We start from the raw sequence: 20,462 nt of genomic DNA on the forward strand, positions 1-20,462 counted from the left end.
TTCTCGGATCGAGGGTGGAATCGCGGGCGAACGTGAATCGCGCGACAAACGCAGCCGTTTTCGGGCCGGCAAAAAAGGCGACGTGTCGCCGACGGCGGTTTGCACAATTTGTCAACGCCGGCCGAGGAGAACACTGGGAGAAGACGATATTCGGCGCCGACACACTTCCTAAGAACCTCTGCTCGTGAATTCTTTAGGCAGTTTTATTGCTTTATCGCTCGATTTTATATAATTGCAGGTAAACTGCGAGTGCAATGCCCTTGCAATCGCATGTTACATTTCGTGACACTTTTTGCTTATTATATTATTACTGTTTATTGAAGTTTCAATATTCTCTTATTATTGTGGTATCTAGAATTTTTGGCGTAGGTTAAGGTATTTTTAAGAAGAGTCGTGTGTTCGTCTCCGTGGCATTGAGGTGTACTTTTTACGTGTTCTTTCCATATTTTATTAAATACATATATTTATTCCTAGTTCTCGATTACTCAAGACCCACTCTTTCATTATCTATAATATGGTACCGCTATCTATCATATCTTTCAATTACTGTTCATCAAAATTTCCAAAGGTTTGGTATTACCGCTATCTATCAAAATTACGACGCCGTCGTTCCGATTACCATCGAGTCTGAAAAACGTCCGGTGCTATTCCTTATGAAAGCTTCAAGCACGAAAAACCGCGGTTATTTTCGCGGCAACCTAATATTTACGATGGCACTCGAAGGTAGGCTGGGGAGCTAACGACGACGACGACCGGGGAAGTTGGAATCCGTCCGCGAGTTCTACCAACAAAAACCGGCCGCCGACGTCGACAGAATTAATTCCGACGTTATTGGGTTGGCGCGGCGAGGGGAGAGGGCGCAAGAATTTATCGGAACCCTGTTTTTCGCGTGAACGTAGCGCGGAATACGGGGAACAACGATTCCGAGGAGCGAAGGCTCGCCGACGACGGCGATACGTGTGGACGCGTTTCCATGGGACTCGAGAAAAAAAGGGAGAAAATGGGAAAGAAGCGAAGAAAAAATGAGAGAGAGAAAGGGGGGCGATGGGGAAGATGACCGTAAAAGGTCTCACGGCGCGCGCGCGTTATGCCGGCGCATAAAACGCCGCCGGGAGCTTTGAATTGTAAATTAAGATCGACGTCCGAGACGTCTCGTGCTCCAATAAAATGTGGTTTATTGTGGAAAATCTTTTACCGTTTGCCGTGTCGACACCCCTTTGAGCGGCGCTACGATCCTCTTATTTGGTTTTATGATGACGCCGCCTGGCCCTACCGTCCCGGGGAGGTAACGACCGAATCGAGCCGTTAAACGCGTCGAATGAGTAACTTTCACGTGCGAAATCTTCGTGGGACGAACGAAATGAATTAGTCGGTCGGGTCGGGTCACCTTGTCAGATTCCATATTGAATATTTACCTTGTCGACATTGTTTTCTAATCGATTCTTTCTTCGACAACCGAAATGTTTGCGTTAGTTCGAATCGTTGGAATACATTCGCGCACGTTTGATTTTCGAAGCACGAATCGGCAGAACCCTAACATAAGGGTTGGAAAGTAGATTTCGTAGACGAATTAATTACCAGACAGAAGGTACTCGAAGAGAGAACTTGAAGCATGAAGCTATGAAACGTCCGTAACTAGTCAGACTCGTTCTTGCAAAGCAAAAGTTTCAATCGACGTCCCGATGAGCCGAATGAATTTCCATTGTTTCCTCCGCAGCGTTCATTCCCGAGCGAATTTCCATTATCCCGCGTGATATCGTGTAGGAACAACAACTGTTTATTTTTGCGGCGGTGATACCCGTAATATTCCGCTCGCTCCGAATTAATTTGGCCGCGTGCGAACCGATTAAATCGGCCGGCCAATTTAAATCCGTCAATCCGCGGAGGTTCGGGCCGCGTAAAGGGTTGGGCGGCGCGTTCGCCTGGATCTGCTCGAAATGTAGCCGCGGCATTGAATGACGTTTATCAAAAGCTTGCCCGGCTAACGCATTATCAGCCACTGCCACTGTTACGCGACTTTCCCCGCCAGATAGCGGCCGGCGTCACGAAAATGTGATTTCGTAGCGCAACCTAGATAAAGCACGACTGTTTATATGATTCCGACCGCGAATTGGATGTTCAACAATATTCTCTCCAAAAACATCGACAGTGGTCTTAATACTCTTTTTCGCTAACTAATCAGTCGTGTTGTCTTTTAAACGTGTACGCCTACATCGTGTATCGCATACTCAATTCTTTCATGCAAATGGTTACTTGCGCATGATGGCGATACACAGCTAGCTGATTAATTATGCAAATTATCTAGAATGTAATTATTATTGTAAAGCGTATTGCTTGTTAACTACGCGAATTATGTGATTATGCAACGGCAACTGCACATTATGCTTCGAATTACGCTACGATCACATGAATATCGCCTGCGGCGACGGAACTGCGACGATAAAAATGTGTTGATTCTCCGGCCGTGATTTGTCGAGAGTGAACGGAGCAACGTGCGCGACTCGTAACGTCGATACCTGAATCAGGCTCACCTCCGCACAGCAGGGAACGTTATCAATTGCAGCGGCGAGCTGCACGATCGCCGGGCTCGTCTTCTGCGTCCCAGGCCCGCTAATGGGCGAACAATGCGGTCCAATGGCGAGTTCCGCGTCGACAATGCCCGCTAAGTAGACTGTAATATCTCCCTTATGTGCTCAAGCAATTATATTCTTCTGCCTCGAATTTCGCGGCCATTCTTCTCCGGCGATGAATGAATTTTAGGATCACGGTTCAGGGATCACCGTCCCGATTATCATGGTCAACGTTGAATAGATCCTTATGCAAATTGCCATTCTTGTTGCTTGTTTTATAGCAGCTGGAACGAAGACATGATTTCTGTCGCTATTAAGCAATTCTGGAACGAGAACTGTTAATTTCCTGTACGATAATGCCTGATACGTTTCCTAATTATCAAACTGCAGACTTCAGAGTACATCCGTAGAAAATTTTGTGCGAAATCAGTGCTTTTGTGTTCATTAGAAAAAATGTTATTCTACGTATGAAGACCTGTCTACTAATTATATCTGTATATATCTATCGTTTCTACCAACTTGCAGTTTCCAGAATTTAATGATAATTATACAAGATTTTTATGCAGATTCATAATTTTAGACTGAAACCTATGAACGAGAGCTTCGATGATCCATATAATAATGCATCTCGAACGATGTCGCGAATTTATTAACCCACAGTTGAGTGAATAGAGGAGATGCACCGCCGTAGAAGTGGAATTTCAGGGCTTTCGGAAGGGAAGATCGGATCTTAGAACCACCGACGTTTCAGGAAGCGGTTTCGAGAACGTGGAGCTTATTATGATATTCGAGGAAATTGTGGCGCGGTCTATCATCCAAATAGAAATATAAAATCCTGGGGATCGCTCCCGGATAGGGGTCAAGCTGCCACTCGTCGCTCCCTCCGAAAACGAACGCCACTCCGAGCAATTTCGCTGTCCGCAACGCGTGTTCCGACGGTCTAGGTCCGTCGGATCGAAACGTGAATTGATACGAATTTGCCGTTTCGCTTTTGAGCCGAGCTCTCATTTCATTTCGTAAACCTTGCACTACTTTCATCGGATTCGTACATTGTCGTCATCGATACGTCGTACAAAGTCAAGCGGACAAATAGAATATTTTGGAAATGCGTATACATGTTTACTAATAATTTATTATTAAATTGAACACTTATACGAATTAATTCGAGAACATTATAGCGACGAACAAACGCGAAGGAAGACACGTCGACGCAATTATTCGAATTGTCCTAGATTCCCAACGAATCGCCGAGGCCGCGATTATTAAAATACGCAGTCTCTATTCCTTATCGCAGCCCTCGCGAAAAATTCCTAAAATCCATTGCACGATTGTCGTGTAACTTTGAAATTAAAGAAGTTCGGCTCCATTGTTCTCGCGGAGTCCTCTAGTTTCTAAAGAACACGAAGTTTAATTCTCTCGCGGTCTTCGAGTTCCTTTTTCACCTTGTAAAGCAATTTCGTAATAACAATGTCGTCTTCATTTTTTAACCGTAACAATGGTAAAGTTTCATGAAAAGGAACAAGTATAATATAATAAAGGAAGAATGACGGAAGGATGAGGTTCTATAAATAAAATGTATTAAGTTATTTCCATAAATAAACAGTTAGAGATCAGATCGCAATTTGTTGAAATTGATAGGTAACGACTCGTCGGTCGTTGGAAATGCGCGTTGAGCCCCGATGAGAGTGACAGTTCTATTTGTTTACAACGGTCGACGAGGGCGCACAGTTTGTCGCCTCCTTTTAAAACGGGCCGTCGATTCACATATTAGATTAACGGTTTAATGGATAACTCGATGAATGACTCTATGTATGGTACGTGTCGGTGCGTAAATTGAACAAATTATAGAAGAATGCCCGTGGTGTTGGTAGATGGACACCCTATGCACGTATACACAGTGGCAGCGTTGCAATAGGGTGCGACGGTTCTCAGCTCGTGCGGGTGCCTTTTCAAATTACCAGCCTAACATCTTCCAACGATAACGTGAAAAATAAATCAAGCTCATTTTTCACCTACAGTACAAATATTTCTCTCCTTACGAGTTAGAAACTCGAATTCGTCCGTGTAACTGAAACACTAATTTATTTACACGAGAAATGTCATTTTCCAGGAGAGAATGTATTGTGTTCTTACAAAAAATTACTTTTAGTTGGAATAGTCTTGTTGGTTAAGAGAAACATTTACGCGAAAGTATCCGAACTGAGAAAATAGCGTTCGTCAATATTGACTCGAATCCTGTGGAACATCAACCCCTTTAGGAAAGCACTCTCGGCAAACGGAAGATAATAACTGGCACTGCTTTACTGTCTTATTCGTTGCTAACGAGTTCTAAGTCTCCATGGGTACCGACAGTAATATGCGTACGTAACAATAACAGACCTATTAACGTATAATTTATTTCAACAGTAAAACGACCGGATAGATCAAAGTAGTTCCTGATTTCTCTGAAATACTTTGAGCTTGTTGCTACCAGAGTAGTACACCACCATCTTATTCGAAATGATATACTTTCCAATGGCGCATTAAATGGCGAGCTATTGTTGCCAGGCACGCGAACATGATCCCGTAGAAAAATCAGGTCTGAAAGAGTTGAGCTGTTCACAATGCGGATTTCCAGGTCGGCTGGAAACGAGGAAAAAGATGAAGATTTAATGACGATCTCGAGGAGATAGCTCGAGATGACCGAGACGCTGGCCGAATCGGTCGCGTGGGTCACGGCATGAGCATCCCTGAATCGCACAATGGGCAACTGGTCATAATTACGGGCGACAAGTGTGCGTGAGCCGGCGTGTGTGTCGGCCAGTCGGTGCGCGTTAAGATCGTGCCGGACACGATCACCATCTTAAGCCAAGATCAGTGTCTCGTGAAAAGTCGAAGGGTTCACGCGTGCCACGCAACGAGTCCGAGTCCCGTGTCCACTCTTTCTGCTTCGCTTCGCGGCTCGAGGGTGGTGCAACGTGTACATATGTTTCTTTGAAATGGTGCTTCTCGATCGCATTCTTTTCGTCCTCGTTATTGGTGAGCTAAACGAACATTCGCCTATCGTTCGACCTATTAACCGGTTAACTGTGTTCGACGAGTATACGCGTCGTCGTAAAGCTTGACTAATTTTTTATTTTTTCACGTAAACATGTAATTCTTCTTCGTTTCGCTTTGATCTTCCATTAAAATATGCTCTACGCGCATTCGTCCTGCGCTCGACGAGTACGCGCTCCATTTTTCGATTTTATTGCGCGCGGAACCAGAGGCTTTTCCAACTAATTCCACAGTTAAACAGTTAAGAGCTGTTCCTCGCGGGTATACTCGTAGCGAAGAAATGGCGGGCTTCTGTGTTGTATGCTCGTCTAAATAACAGTTACTTTTTCGACCCTTTTTGGGACGGAATTTTGAGCTCGCGACAGCTAACTGGTTAATCGAATGGCGAATATACTTGTCACTTTTATTTCTTATCTTTCACTGGTTTACAGTTTTGCCAGCGTTTCTAAACGTACGTCATTCAATTATTTAATAACGTATGTGATATAGATTGGACTATAAAGGAATCTAGATTTAATTATTATAAAATTTTATTTCGCCCTCGTCAGCATTGGTGAATATACAATTTTAAGTGAATAATTCAAATTTGCTAATAATCGCGTTGCTTTTTTGCACCTTTTCGCTACTTATGAAACGGCGCGATTTCGCGTTGAAACAACGCTGCGATCCAATTATTTCGATTTAATACGAAGTTTTACCGAATCTGGAAACGCGAATCAATTGAATTTCATCGGGAGCCTGGTCAGATGGCGCAGGATCGCGTAAACCCTCGAATAATTATGAAAACATTTACGAAACGATTTTTAATTTGAAATCACGCCTCCCCCGCAACGCGGCTAATGGTTGAAGCTGGCCAGGAAACTTCAATTATTTGCGTGCATCCGTTTATTAACGTGCCTTTAATTATTTACATGCATTCGTACGGCTCCTTTTTCCGTATTTGATGTTAATATTCGATAACCCAATAACAAACATTAATTACCATACTATTTACAGAAGAATGATGACACGCTCTGTTTGGGGAACGGAACGAACACCCCTGAAAACAGAGCTTCAATGAAAATATATTTAAACCTCTCCACCGCGATGCTGCTTGTGGGCGTCCCACGCTGTACTTTCGCTTCCACATACGACGCACATTACTTTGAAACATTATCGAACGCTAAACATATATATTCTCGCCGTGTCCTTCCCCGAACAAATCCGACGTTACGCTCTTTAAAAAGGTAAAGTGGGATATCCAGGAGAAAAACGTCGAATCCGTCGCAGTGGAAATCTCTGAAATTTAAAAGCTAAATACAATATCTCCTAATTAGTCTTCAATTTCCCGAACCTGAAATTGAAACCATCCTAAAGCTCTCGATCTCCTGAAGTTCCAAGAGTCGCCGATCGACTATCAAAGCTAACCAGTTCAATCTGATCGAACAGAATCACTGGAGTCGCAATTCTCCAATTACGTTAAGTGTCTGAATGGCAGATCCAGTAGTGATTCAACGTCTGCGTTAAAATTTCCTCCGCGCGAATTCGTTCGACGAAATTTTCCCTCCTCGTTGGAGGAACTGGTAACGAAACCATGATTCGTGCGAAAGCAAGCTTGTCCGGCTCTTTTTTCAGCCGGAATAACCGATGGAAAATTGCGTGTCCGGGGGATCAAAACACTATCGGGAAGACTGGTATCGTTCGGAGACCCTTTTTCCACTGTCACCGGTGTCATTTCGTTCAAAGCCAGTGACAGTCGACCCCAGCCGCGAATATTCGCCAGATAAAATCTTTGACACGTGCACATGGCGTGACATAACCGCGCGTACATTCCTTCTTTCGCTGAATTCCGCAAATTAATCCGGCAGAAAGGTAAAAACGGCGTTTCTCTGGTCGGCGAACGCAAACAGCCGCGTTTTCGTTCGAGTAATCTGCAGAAATGAAAATTTGTATGATTCGTGCATCAAACGTAGAAACGAATTCACCGTTTCTCTCGAATGTATCTTCGACTCGCTATTACTTTCGATAACTTTGTTCCATCCTCGATGATTTCCAGTTGAACGTGGAATGAATTCGTAATGGAGAAATAAGAAGGTGTCGAATTAGTCTCTCCATTTAATACACACTTCGGTCTGCGCGATAATCGGACAGTTTAATTCGAACGATTAACCTACCGAAGCCTCGGTTCAGACACGTGCGGGCTATTTAAAAGGGGAATAACAGTGGATTTCGGTGAGTTTCAATGTCCCTGGGAGAAGGAGCTAGTTAAGCTTCACAGAATGTTACTTACGCTCCACTTGGAAAGAATGGCTGCGAACCCGAAAGTTTCGATAGGAATAAAATGAAGGTGGTGGAAAATGCTGGAGTTTATGACACCCGCTGCACCCGAAATTCCAAGTTGTTCGGAGTTTGAACTTTAACTGGCTATCGTTTTCGAGAATTATAAAAACGTACTCTTTAACGATTCCACTTTGATCACTCCTGGAGATGATAGATAAACGAGAAATGTTCGCTAGTCGTAATACATTGAACGTATCAGCCACTTGTAGAATATCTCCGCGACGGAAATTCGTTGAAATGAACCGTTAAACTCGTACAGTTAATAATACATCGCGGAATACCCAATTCTATTGTACTTCACACGTCAGACAGATTAATCTGATTACCGCAAAACGGCGCAAGTACCCTCGCATTACTAAATAAGCTAGTCATCCTCTGCAAAGCGTGAATCCTCCAGCCCTCGTGTTTGCTCGCCTAAAAGTAGACAAATATACTTGCTTCGGCCCGCCGCTCCAGCACGGATAAACAAAGAATCGATTATCGTCTAACAAATGTGTGTCAGCTGTCGACTAACCTACATGTTCCTCCTACATAACAACTATTTGCACTCGATAGTTTTTTTGCTTGATGTATCGATATATAAATTTTGATATTAAATATCGAATTTCATAATTTGAATTGTAAACGGTCGATTCATCCCTTAATCGTATTCTCATCCTAAAACATCGCACCGACTCCGTTCGAATTCATCAGAGTTTCGCCGACTGTTCCGCTCATCCTCGGTGTTCGGATAATGAATTTCAGGATCACCGCTGCGAGGACGACATGGGAACGGGAACAGGACGGACAGGCAGGAATCGCGTTAACATCTCCCCATCGGTTATAAACCGATCGCAGTTAAACCGTCACATTTATTCAATTTTCCCGGAACTTTCCCAATTTCCCGGAGGCTGCCCGCTAAATTCGCTACGAATTAATTCGCCACGAATCTGATTGCGTCCCATCCTCCTTCCCCGTTGCCGGGCCGTGCTCGCCGATTTACCTCGCATGGAAATATTGCGCGCTCGGAAAAACAACGGCCGCGGTAAGACTCGATTCACACTGGCGGTCAACGGATCGTGTCAAATCATAATCGGTCACGATCTTTGCTAGTGTGACAATATGTAATTCAGCGAACGCGTTCAAAGTCGACGGTGTGCACAAGCAATTAACGAAATTTCTACAAAACAATGAATTGCGCGATTTCAACGATCTAGATCGCGAAGATTAGTGACTCCGTTAACAAAGATCCCACCGTATATTTATTAAAGTTTATTCGATTCAATTATGCTCTCAACAAAGAAATAAGACAATTAAATTTTCAAAATATCAATAGGTCATTAGCTTCTACAGGATACCGACAGGACAATCGAAATTGCTTTCGATCGTCGAATGCAAAGACCCGAGCAAAATCCTCGATATCAAAAGATCGCGATCGGACCGTTGACCGCCAGTGTGAAAGAAGCTTAACGAATTTCACGGATTGGTCTCGCGAGGCTCGTTCCGTTCGTAAACACCTGAAATTGCGGCGCGCCCCTTTCCCCCCGTTTTCTTTTTAACGAACCCCGCGCCGAAAATTCCCGACGACACGGTGACAACGGTCGTCAACGAGGTCCGAGGCGTCCCGACCTCGGAATCACCGACATACATAATGCATACGGGAATCTGCATCCGAGTTTCCCAGACGCGCGCTCGCGCGCCTGCATCAGAAACTAGAAAGCGAACATTATCGCGTAACAATGGAGTTGTAGCGGACCGGGGAGTTGAATTGCGACGGGCCGACGGGAAACGAGAAAGGGAGCGAGTTGGACCGGAAATGAGAAACTAGAGGAATCTTTCGTTGCTTTTTTCTCGAACGAGGATCGAAATTCGATCGTGTTTTCGTTTTTCTTTCGGTTTTCGTTCTTCGAATTGACGGGGATTGGGCAACGAATTTTACCCTGCGAATTTTTTATCTGGCGGTAAGATAAGGATACGATATATATAAGTATGATGAGCATGTCGGGAAGTAGAGGGAAATAATTAAAAAATTTGTTTTCAGTCGGATACGGTATAATCTAGCTGGCGTTGATAAAAATGCAAATTTTAATGAACTACCTCGCAGAGCGAGATATAAAATGTTCCTTCATTTTGTTGATGATTTCATTGGAGTCCGAAATAAATAGAAACCTCGTTAAACTTTATTGGACGTTCCGTCGTATCGATACTCGCGCAATCCTGCGCGCTGCGAATGATTAATGGTTAACGATTATGATACGCATTGGGAAATGATTGCGGTTAATGCAACAGAAACTAATTGCGACCGGCGAGACGGTGAAAATAGTCAAAGCGTGAATTTAACCGTGTGATATGATTAATTCGATTACCATTGATCACGGAACGATTACGCTTGCAATTACGAACGAATCGATAGGTGTATCGTTGTACACGAGTGACGATGCTGAACAATATGATTGATAAAAGCTGAAGCGTACTGTAAAAACGATCGGAATATAGAATTATCGGAATAGGTTCTCATTCGATCGACCGTTTCGATCCGGATAAATTGATAATCGATCTCCCATTCTCCTTCGCTCGTTATCCAAATAATATTCAAATTCTCGATATTTCAAATTCCTTGTCCCATTAACGCGTCGACTGCCGATAAATTCTATCCTCTGCGGAGAACCCGATCCTCAACCGATACAGCTCGAAACGGAAGTATCCAATAACACCTACGACTCTATCTCTGCTGAACCGTTTCAGCCAGAACCGGTATATAACAGTTCGAAACGGTTATTTTTGGAAGCTTCTCAATCCCTGCCACTAATGGAACGAATCTGTTGCAGCAGGTAGCCAGGCGGCTGTAAACAATGGCTTCAAAAGTTACCCGACGACGGTGAAGACGTTCGAGAGTGATACGGTGCTACTTCCGTGTTACGTCGAGGATCTCGGTGAGTCTGCGAGCAAACTTTCCGCTTTCTCGGCGAATCGTCGAGCAAACACGTCCTGCAGTGTAATTGATTGCGGTTCGATCGCCGCTCCGGGCGAGTTGGCCAACTGGTCGGTCGGTCGGACATAGGTAAACCGGAGGCATCGGTAATTCAGGAGCCTCGCGACACGAAAAATCGTGTACGTCCGGGTGTGTGCCTCCGGCGTTCGGTTAGAAACTGCTGCAAACAAATATCACCTGTTGCGTCTCGTAAACTGCAACAACCGTGTAACTATAGGTTCGTTACGCGGCGATCCATCTTTTCCGCGAACGGATACCCGTCCGGGGAACAGATTTCGACGGGGACGATATATTGGATCGTTCGGAACATCTGTCCTTCGTGAAATACGACAGCGTCGCGCTGATGGCCTCTTATAATCCGTTTTGCCGGGGAATATGCGAAACGGGGAGTTCTTGCGTCGAAAGCTCCGCTGAATCTTTCCAACGTTTATTGCGTTGTTGCGGTAAGTGAACTACTTCCGGTCCACGTAGATCGATTCCGTTGTCGCGAAGGTTGACGGACATTTAGGCGAGTTCTAAACAGAAAGAAGACTTCCCACCGAAGCGGCGTCGAAATCCTCGGATCGGCCCGTCCGTTTAAAGTCGCTGGAAGACCGCAGTCTCGATTCGACGGTCGACACTAATTTCGCTAAGCAGCATCGCGTTCAAGGCGACACCGGCGCACGGTTACGGAGAGCAAACAATTTACCGTGGAATCGATCGAGCTGTCATCGGCGGTTTCGCTAACGGGATTGCCTGTCGGACTATTCCGCTTTGGCTTGTCGCAACTTCGACAGGAGGTCACGTCCGTTAAGACGATCAACGATTTTCAAGATTGGCCGGGATTAAGGGCTCGATTCGGATTAAGCAGCAGGCCCTTCGCCTCCCCGTCGCGAACGCGAACTTTGCCCGATGAACTACGGCCTCGACACTCTGTCGGGCTGGGATTACGGCGGAATTAGGTCGAAGGAAGAACACTTAACTGACTCCGTGGTTACGTATCGGTTCGGAGTTCGATAAATTGCAGCTCGATGCGCCCGGAAGGGCATAAGCGTATCAATGACCTTCCTCGATGGTTCCTCGATGGTTCCTCGATGGTTCCGCGATGGTTCCGCGAGGATTTCGAACGCTGCAGTCATTATTGCGTCGATCGATTTCTTTAAAATCATGTATCGACATTAACTGGATACTAAAATATGATATTCGCAATGCAATGCGATTCTTTTACAGGATTTTTGAACAGTACAATAACGAAACCTCAGTTTCCACGGTAATTCGCTGAAAATCGGTTTCCTCTTCCACGCGACTTCCACTAATCCGAAAGCAAGCACGAAACACACCGGGAAAACATCCGGCGAGATACTTACATATCCCTGGACATTCGAATCGAAAGCCGGCTTTCAGTGGGCGCCGTGTTTAACGATCTCGCGAAAAACTCGATTACCGCGGTGTAGGACGTGGCCGCTCTCGTTCCACGAGCGGGAAAGCGAGATACTCTCGGATCCGTTTATTTGTAACAGCGGATTGCTTCTGGTTAAATCTGATCGGTCACGGACGAAACGAAATGCGAAATAATTTGTTGATTGAAAGCAGACGAGCGATCGATTAACGCTTTGCGGACGAATGTCGACATTTTGCCGACGTGAAACTTTCATCTTTCGAACACTAAGTAGCCAACAAACGTTTTCAACTACTCGAATAGCAAGAAATAAGTATATAGAATAGTTTCCTTATTTGTTATTCAGCAGTCGATGCGTAATTTGTCAAAGTCCGCAGAAGGTTTCGTATAATTTAAAAAATCTTCGTCCGCAAAGGATTAGCACTAGAACTACCGAGCATCTAATACGATTAATATGCAATTCCCATAAAAATTGTAACAACAGATTATTTTCAGTTTCTTCAGACATCCACTGTAGTACTGAAATGAAACAATTTATTTTCAAAATCATTTCGAATATTCAATTTTTATATTTTGCTACACAAAAAATTCGAAATCAGTCATTTCGACTGGCACGATAGTTCTAGCGTTAAAGCGGTCGGATCAAGCTGCTCGGGAAGAGGCGATCCTCGCGGAAATTGAAAGTAGTTTTCCGTTTCCGTGCGTCCAGATAACGTGCAGACCAGGGTCAGATGGTGGAGGGACGGCATCCTTTTGGCCGACAGCGGCGAGCCACGACACGTCCCGCCCGACAGAGTTAAAATGTACTCGAACAGGAGCCTGGAGGTTTCTCAGGTGAAACGGAACGATACCGGGGAGTACGTGTGCCAGGCGTCCCGACCGGCTCCCTGGGGACACGCGACGCAAGTGCACGAGATCGAAGTGATGTGTAAGTACGCCGCCGCCCCGTTTGTCACGTTAAGCGCCATGTCAGTCGTTGGTGACTGACGCTTCTGAATGACTAGAAAACAATCGTAACACACAAGATAACTGATGTGAAATGAAAATGTTTAATAACGTAATCATGTTGATGATAGCGTTACGCAACCATTGTAACGACAAATAATCAATAATAATACGCCTTTAAACTTCCCCGAGAATCGAGGCCCATCGAAACTGGGTTCGGGACGCGAGGGACGAAACGAGACGAAATTCGAACGGAGAATCCTCGGAAAAAATATTACCCCGTCGGCTAGGAATCTCCTCACGATCGCGTTCGTTAGATATTCCGAATGTTCGTTTCTCGTTGATTGCGGGAAGACGAGTCGTCGGTTCGCGGGGTCTTGGGAACGGGGGTCGAATATTAACGTGGTCACTCGTAATATCTGTTCTAATGGAATAATCTCGTTTAGGCGTTTACCCTTAAGGATGTTTTCACAAGTGATTCTCTGCTAATAGATTTCTTCGAGACAGGAGAATCAATGTACATCAGAATGTAAACCAGGTCTAAACGGGTTAATTGGTGAAACAGATAACGGGACAACGGTGGCAGCATTAATTGGAATCGATAAATTTAAACCCGACACGCCCAGAGAAAGAACGAGCCTATTCGTGTCCGTTGGGACATTGGAATCGATTCTATCGGACGTATCGTTGTCTCGGTCGACGTTCACTGCTACGAGGATCTTGAGCTTTTTATGTTATTTCTGTATGTGCTGCTACTTTCTTCAATGATATTTCGAACGTTTCGATATAGATCAGAAATACAAAAAAACAAACAAACAAATAAATAAGTACATCGAAATAAATAGTCCTCCAGCGAATTGCGATTGCTTAGAAGCAATTGCGAAACGTGGATCACCGGTGACCACTGCGCCAGTCGACACGTTAAATTGTATACGACCCGCGGGCGTCGCCTTTGTATCTCGCATCGGCGTTCCGCAAACAGATTCCGGGAAAGTTTCCAGGGCTCGGGTAATCCTCCACGGAGTATTTTTCCCGTAACGGGGATTTCAGCTGGCGTCTGCGCGCGGGAAAATAAGAAAAACCATTCACGGGCCGGGCCATCTTACGCGGAATCGAATTCTGCGGCTCTTAGCCGGCTCCCGCGGGACCGGAAACGAACGTTCCCTTTCTGGCGAGTAACGATCCAACGTTTCCGCCAGACCGGATCAACTCGGCGACCGTCCGAGTTAGTTTTAATTAATATTGCCCGACTTTAGATAGAAAATCTCGATTCCGCTAACTTTCCAAGACCCCCGAAATGTAATCCGAGGGATCACGAATTGTTTTGCAGCATCATCTCGCGACTGAGATACGAGTATTGCTTTCGTTTAAACGTGGAACAGGATTCCATTAATTTCGACTGCTCGTTATTGACCGTGATGATACAGTTAATGAACGGAAATGAGAAGGAAACGGTAATAATGTGGGTGCGAACATTCGAAACAAGTTCCGTTGAGTACGTTCCAACGGTCGCTACGAACTTCGATGAAGATAATATTTAAAATAACAGCCTGCTGCCCCGTAACGAAAACAAATTCTACATTTGGGATCGTTCGCGCGACTCGGGAAAGCTTGAAAATACAGTTCGGAATCGGCGATAGGAGAGAAACGTTGCTTGCAGATCCCCCGAGCGTCCATCCAGTGCCAAAGTCCGGCAAACTGGAAGTTAATCTAGGAGATGAGGTGAAAATGGCGTGCGAGGCGGAAGGTGTTCCACTGCCTACCATATCCTGGAGGAACAAGGTAATCGATAACCTCCTGACATTCGACCGGCGATCCAGTTTTTCAGCTAGAAATTAATCGTTTAATCAAACCGATCAACTTCGTTTCTTTGTTTACGGGTTTAACGCTGGAACACTTAATTACCCGTAATCCGGTTAGATTCGCTTGTTTTTTATTCCTCGCTCGGACGAATGGACGGCTGAAAAATTCAGTTATGGGCACCGCGGGACCAATAACAATGTTTATTTATTGGCAGGACGGTGAGATACCGTTCGTTTACGACAGGTCGCAGCTGCGTTTCCACGCGGACAATTCCAGCGTCGCCGGTCGTTACACTTGCGTCGCGAACAACGACGTCGGCGATCCAGCCACGGCAACTATAGACCTCTACGTCAGATGTGAGTGAGATTTTCGTTTGATTAATCGCAATCCCCTTCCTTCGTCGAGTCCGACATTCTCACCGATGTTATTCAACCGCCGGAATTATTCTCATTCTATAAAGAATTCTAAAGGAGACTAATTAATGCGCCTTCTATCTCGACTGCTGATTCTTCTCGATCCATGCTTCATAAAGGAGCAACGACAATAATTATTATACTCCGAGGTTACTTCGTTCTATTAAGCTACCTGGAAATCTTCTCGACGAGGAACTTTTTCAAGGACCGAACAACGAAAGTCCCCGAAGAATGGTAGAAAGTTGTTGACCGAACTGGCCAGTGCATAGTTTCATAAAATTTCATTGAACAAAGGGAAACTCGTCTCCGAAGTTTCTTAAAGAGTTACGCGGTAATTTGTCGAGTGACTATCCACTTCGAGAACCGAATCGATGTGAAAATTGCAGTACATTGATGTGGCAGGAGTTGTTCGCGATGCACCTACGTTCGACTTAATCATCGACTTTACATATGGCGTCCCGTGCAGCGCGGAAGTAATCGCGTGCGGCATCCTGCGCGCGCTCTTAAACGATCATGATTAAATTAGGAAATTGCCTGGCATTCCTCCCTTTAGTATTCCGATCAGACATCTGCACGATCTAATTGCAGCCACGCGACGTTCGGATGCGTCGAATCGTCCGTTGCCGATAATCGAGACGATCATCGTTCACGTCCGTGCGCTGAAAACTCTCGCGAAAACAGTGGAGAAGCCATATCCTCAACGAACCGGTGACTCACCGCGCCAAATAATTCGATGATTAAGTGTGTCGTAATATTAATCATTGGGACTGTCGGATAATTAATGGCACCACTGTTCCGAGCGCCATGACGGTACACTGTGCCAGTAAAGAACGATCGTAAACTCTTCTGAGAACATCCTGCAGAAAAGCTAAATGCTTTCTTTTCATTATTAAACCGAGATATTGTAATTTCGTTAAACAACTGCGTACAGTAAATTTATCAATTTGTATATTGGTAATTAATATCTTTCAAAGAATGAGAAATCGACACGCAACTTTGTACGACATTGATCTGTGAATCGACAAAATTTCTTTAACCTTCGAACAATGACACTTGGTTCCATCGTAATCCAGTTTTCAAAGGTTCCATTTAATTACTAAACTTCTTATATGATTGATTCGGTTTCTTTAATATCTAGGAAAATTGAAGTAGAAGATAGCTGAATTACGGTCCATTTTTCGAAGGTTAAGCTATCGTTGAACCTGATATCTAACATTTGTCATTTTTCCAACGACGGACAAACACAGACAAGCCCAGAATCGAGAAGACGAAGACTTGGATGAACGCACCGCCCGGTGTACGCGTGCAGTTGCATTGCGGGGTGTCTGCTTGGCCGGAGGCGACGGTGAGCAATTTTACAAGGCAACGAGCAACCTCATTACCATGCCGGCAATTAACAGTTCGAATAACAATGACCGTCAACTTTTCGCGCAACAGCGAATCGTGCTGGTCCTTCGGGACCTAGCCCTACCGAGGATCCCTTCATTCTCGAACTATTAATTATCCGCATCGGGAGTTCCCTTATCACGTTTCGAAGCATTGATAAGGGATCGTACACTTGGTCTTGAATATATTATTAACCCTGGAAAGGTAACCTTCATATTTGCTACACAAGTGGTTACGTGGTGTCGTATGAGACACCAATGAAATCATCCGAACCGAAAATATTTGAAAGAACATTTTCTTTTCTAAAGAACTCCAGTAATTTTCGCAGCATTCTTTTAATAGTCTACTGACTGAAAGAGTAATTGATTAAACCTCGAGTTAAAGATCGTCTTCCGTGCTGCCGTCGAGGAGTCATCCTAAATAAAACAGTCGGGTAACTTGAATCAATATTTTTACTTAATCGCCTGAGCAGATTCGAGCTTTGCGGACAAATGAGGTCCTCGATCAAAGAACCGGAAACGGGTTCCGTTTAATCCCTTCCGTGCTTAGCGCAGGACACGAGTACCGGCCGAGGCGCATTTTCTATTCTCGTGATTTAATTAATCCACCATCGTTCGCGGACGGCAAAGAAAATGCATGTTTCAGGTTACGTTTAAATATTTCACGTCGCCTTTTACCTCGCCGCGCAACTTCCGAACCGAACTTCGATAGTTCCAAACGCGTGCCTGGATGAATATTTCAAAGCGAACTCTTCGAATCCGGCCCTACCGTTTGAAAATTCCTTCGGAGCCCTTCCACGTTCGCCGATTGCCGAGCAGATTTTCTCCAACTTTCCCTTCACAATACTCGAAAGTTGCGCCTCGTTAACGCGTTATAATATCAAATCTTATAAATCTACAGAAATTCAAAAATATAATTTACTCTTCCTATATAAAGAATAGAAAGCGAAATCCATTTCTGAGCCACGAAGCTGCAATAAAGAATACTGCTACCGCTATACTAAGCGCGACTATTGTTACAGCAATGATTATTGCACTCGCGCGCTAAGGGATTGAAAGGTGTAGAAAGAAATAAACGAAACGAAAGACGAAATTGTATCTACCAGCGGCTAAACAAGAAATCCAAACTCCGAAACCGATAGACCTATCGGTTAATCAGATCTAAACTCGACGAACCGTACCTCGGCGCGTAGGTCGCAGACCTGTTCGAGGGGAATCGGGCTCGGCGAAGCAGTCCGAGCCCGCGGAATCTCGGGGCAGCAATTTCTTAGCCGTTAACCCTTTCGTGGGCTGGTTACAAGTGACAAATCGATTCGCGGGGGAACGTGACTCGCGAAAAGCACCCGTCGGGCTCGAGTTCCTCGCTGACGCAGCGTTTACCCGGGTTTCTCTTCGAAGAACGGCACAGGGTGCATGCACTTTTCGCGGTTGCATCGCGACACGCTCGATAACCCTTCTGTACAGAGTGTTTCAAGAATACGCGTCACCGCGACGCGATTCTACGCCTTTCGTTTCAAGCAGATTCGTTCGTCTCGACCTTGAGAGAAGGTCAAATGGATAAAGGACACGTCGATCGGTTGGGTTTGACGGCGTATCGTCAATCGAAATCGCGAAACTGTTAAACACCGAATAATCGACGAGCTCCGTACAGCTAGTGTGAATGGAACTTGAATTTCGGAAATTTAAGCGGGAACGTTTATCCCATAGGTGGAGTGGTACTTCAACAACAGAAGCGTGAAGTACTCGTCGAGAATCGTGAAGCATAACTCGTGCGGCGATCACAGTTTAGTGATCAGGAACGTCAGGACGACGGATTACGGTTTCTACATGTGCAGGGCTTCTAATTCCTTGGGAATCACCGAGGCGGCGATCGAATTATCGGGTATCCCGAACCCGGCCGCCTTCAAAAAGAGTCACGGCCTGTCAAAGACCTCGTACAATTTCGTCTGGGAAGTCTACAGTTACAGTCCCATCATCCAGTGCGAGTTCAAGTTTCGGAAATGTAAGGTAAGATTCCAATGCCTAGATACGGATGGAAGGTTCAACCACCGGGAAAATCGGATAGCTAACAATGTCGGAGTTCACCTTGGATTCACCACGAAATTTGTTGTCTTTGTTGTATTTGTTAAGCTTAATATTACATATGAGTATATCCAGTGGTGGATTCAGTTTGTAATTAATCTTCCCTGATCGCTCTCTAATCAGAATGGCGTCGGTGGCCAATGGCACACGTTGTACATACCAAATGGCAACGACGACAACAGTTACGTTCACACTTATTCGTTCACCCTAACGGGGCTGGAAGAGGCATCGCACTATGAAGCGGTTGTCTCGTCGAAGAATCGTTACGGGTGGAGCAAACCCTCGGAAATAATGCGATTCGCGACGGAAGGTGCTTGTAAGTAATAATGACAAATGGCCACCCCTCCGTCTCGGGAATAACGATTCGACTGGTTTCATATTTTCACTCGTTTCAGCCGACGAGGACAACTATGTGACCAACTCGATACAGGAGGACAAGATCGTACCAGGTAAACAGTTATTGAACAATCCGATAGTGTCGGTTAGACACGATTTAACGAATGTTACAAATTATTTTGTGGAACGTTTCAATCGACATCTTACCGAAGAAACGTTTCAATTATTTTTACTAACCGGCACTGTAGTTTTTCTGGTGAATTATTTTCTGATTGTTCAGTTGCTTATTTTAATGTATACAATTATTTTGTCAACAGAAGTACAATTTGCATCGATGTCGCAGCACTCGACCTTAAGCGCTAACGGAAGCGGATCGAACTTGAACCGGAGAGAAATGATGATGATGATTCCTGTATTATATATTCTTAGCGTGAATTTTTAAAATTGTCAATTTTTCTTTTTTGTATAGAATATGTCCGTGTTCGGTGATTTACTGTAGTAAGCGTACAAGCGAAAGGAGATTATTGGAAGAAAAATGATTCGTGTCCTACATTAGGATAAACTTTCGTAAGATAAGATTGACGAGCTTTAAAATTGTACATAAATTTGAACCTATATATTTCGCACATTATAATTCCATTACGACTACTCGAGGTTGCTTTTCTTCTTTATTTTTAAGGGATTACGATTAATGTTGTATTTCGGTTTAATTCTCGCCTCGACCATCCAAATATATATACCGACAAAACCAGCAAATGATACCAATTGTAGAATTTAAGAAACATTAAGTAATTTCCTAGCAATGCAAAGATTTAAAAATAAAACGTAGCGTAAGTCTTAATAAAACATAGATGTTGCGAGTAGTTTTATTTATACGCGATGATGAGAAAGATTTAATTGAATCGTTTGACTCGTATCTGTTAACTTTTATTTTATCAATTTTCGATGATGTATTCGTATATATTGAAGTTGTATTTACTTTCGAACAAATTACTGAATAAACGTGTAATTATTTGGGGAAATAATTTAGAAATTATATGAAAAATTGACCAAACGTGCAACCTTGCGTTGTAATGGACGATTTCATTTGCATAACGTATAGAGATTTTTAACGATACTAATATTTCAAATTCGTACGCAGATCCTATTGGATGAGAGGTTTTAATGTTTTAAAATTAAATCTTAAATTTATGATAATATTTGATAACAACAAATGCGATAAAA

General features: G+C 44.2%; 1 protein-coding gene across 2 annotated transcripts; it reads left to right on the forward strand.

Annotated features, from left to right (window-relative positions):
* Positions 1-5,397: 5,397 nt before the first annotated feature.
* LOC116430184 (neurotrimin) lies at positions 5,398-20,263 on the forward strand. 2 transcript variants are annotated; one of them, XM_031983958.2, is made up of 10 exons: positions 5,398-5,588; positions 10,736-10,837; positions 12,984-13,202; positions 14,880-15,001; positions 15,237-15,378; positions 16,683-16,780; positions 18,528-18,827; positions 19,026-19,218; positions 19,298-19,351; positions 19,556-20,263. In XM_031983958.2, exons 1-10 carry the CDS (start codon positions 5,549-5,551, stop codon positions 19,678-19,680), a joined length of 1,395 nt encoding a protein of 464 aa, XP_031839818.2. In that variant the 5' UTR covers positions 5,398-5,548; the 3' UTR covers positions 19,681-20,263. The 2 variants fall into 2 exon arrangements, with proteins under 2 accessions (XP_031839818.2, XP_031839817.2); XM_031983957.2 differs by having other exon boundaries at positions 5,399-5,588; positions 10,733-10,837.
* Positions 20,264-20,462: the final 199 nt, after the last annotated feature.

Source organism: Nomia melanderi, chromosome 6 (assembly GCF_051020985.1).
Source record: "Nomia melanderi isolate GNS246 chromosome 6, iyNomMela1, whole genome shotgun sequence".
Lineage (NCBI taxonomy): Eukaryota > Metazoa > Arthropoda > Insecta > Hymenoptera > Halictidae > Nomia > Nomia melanderi.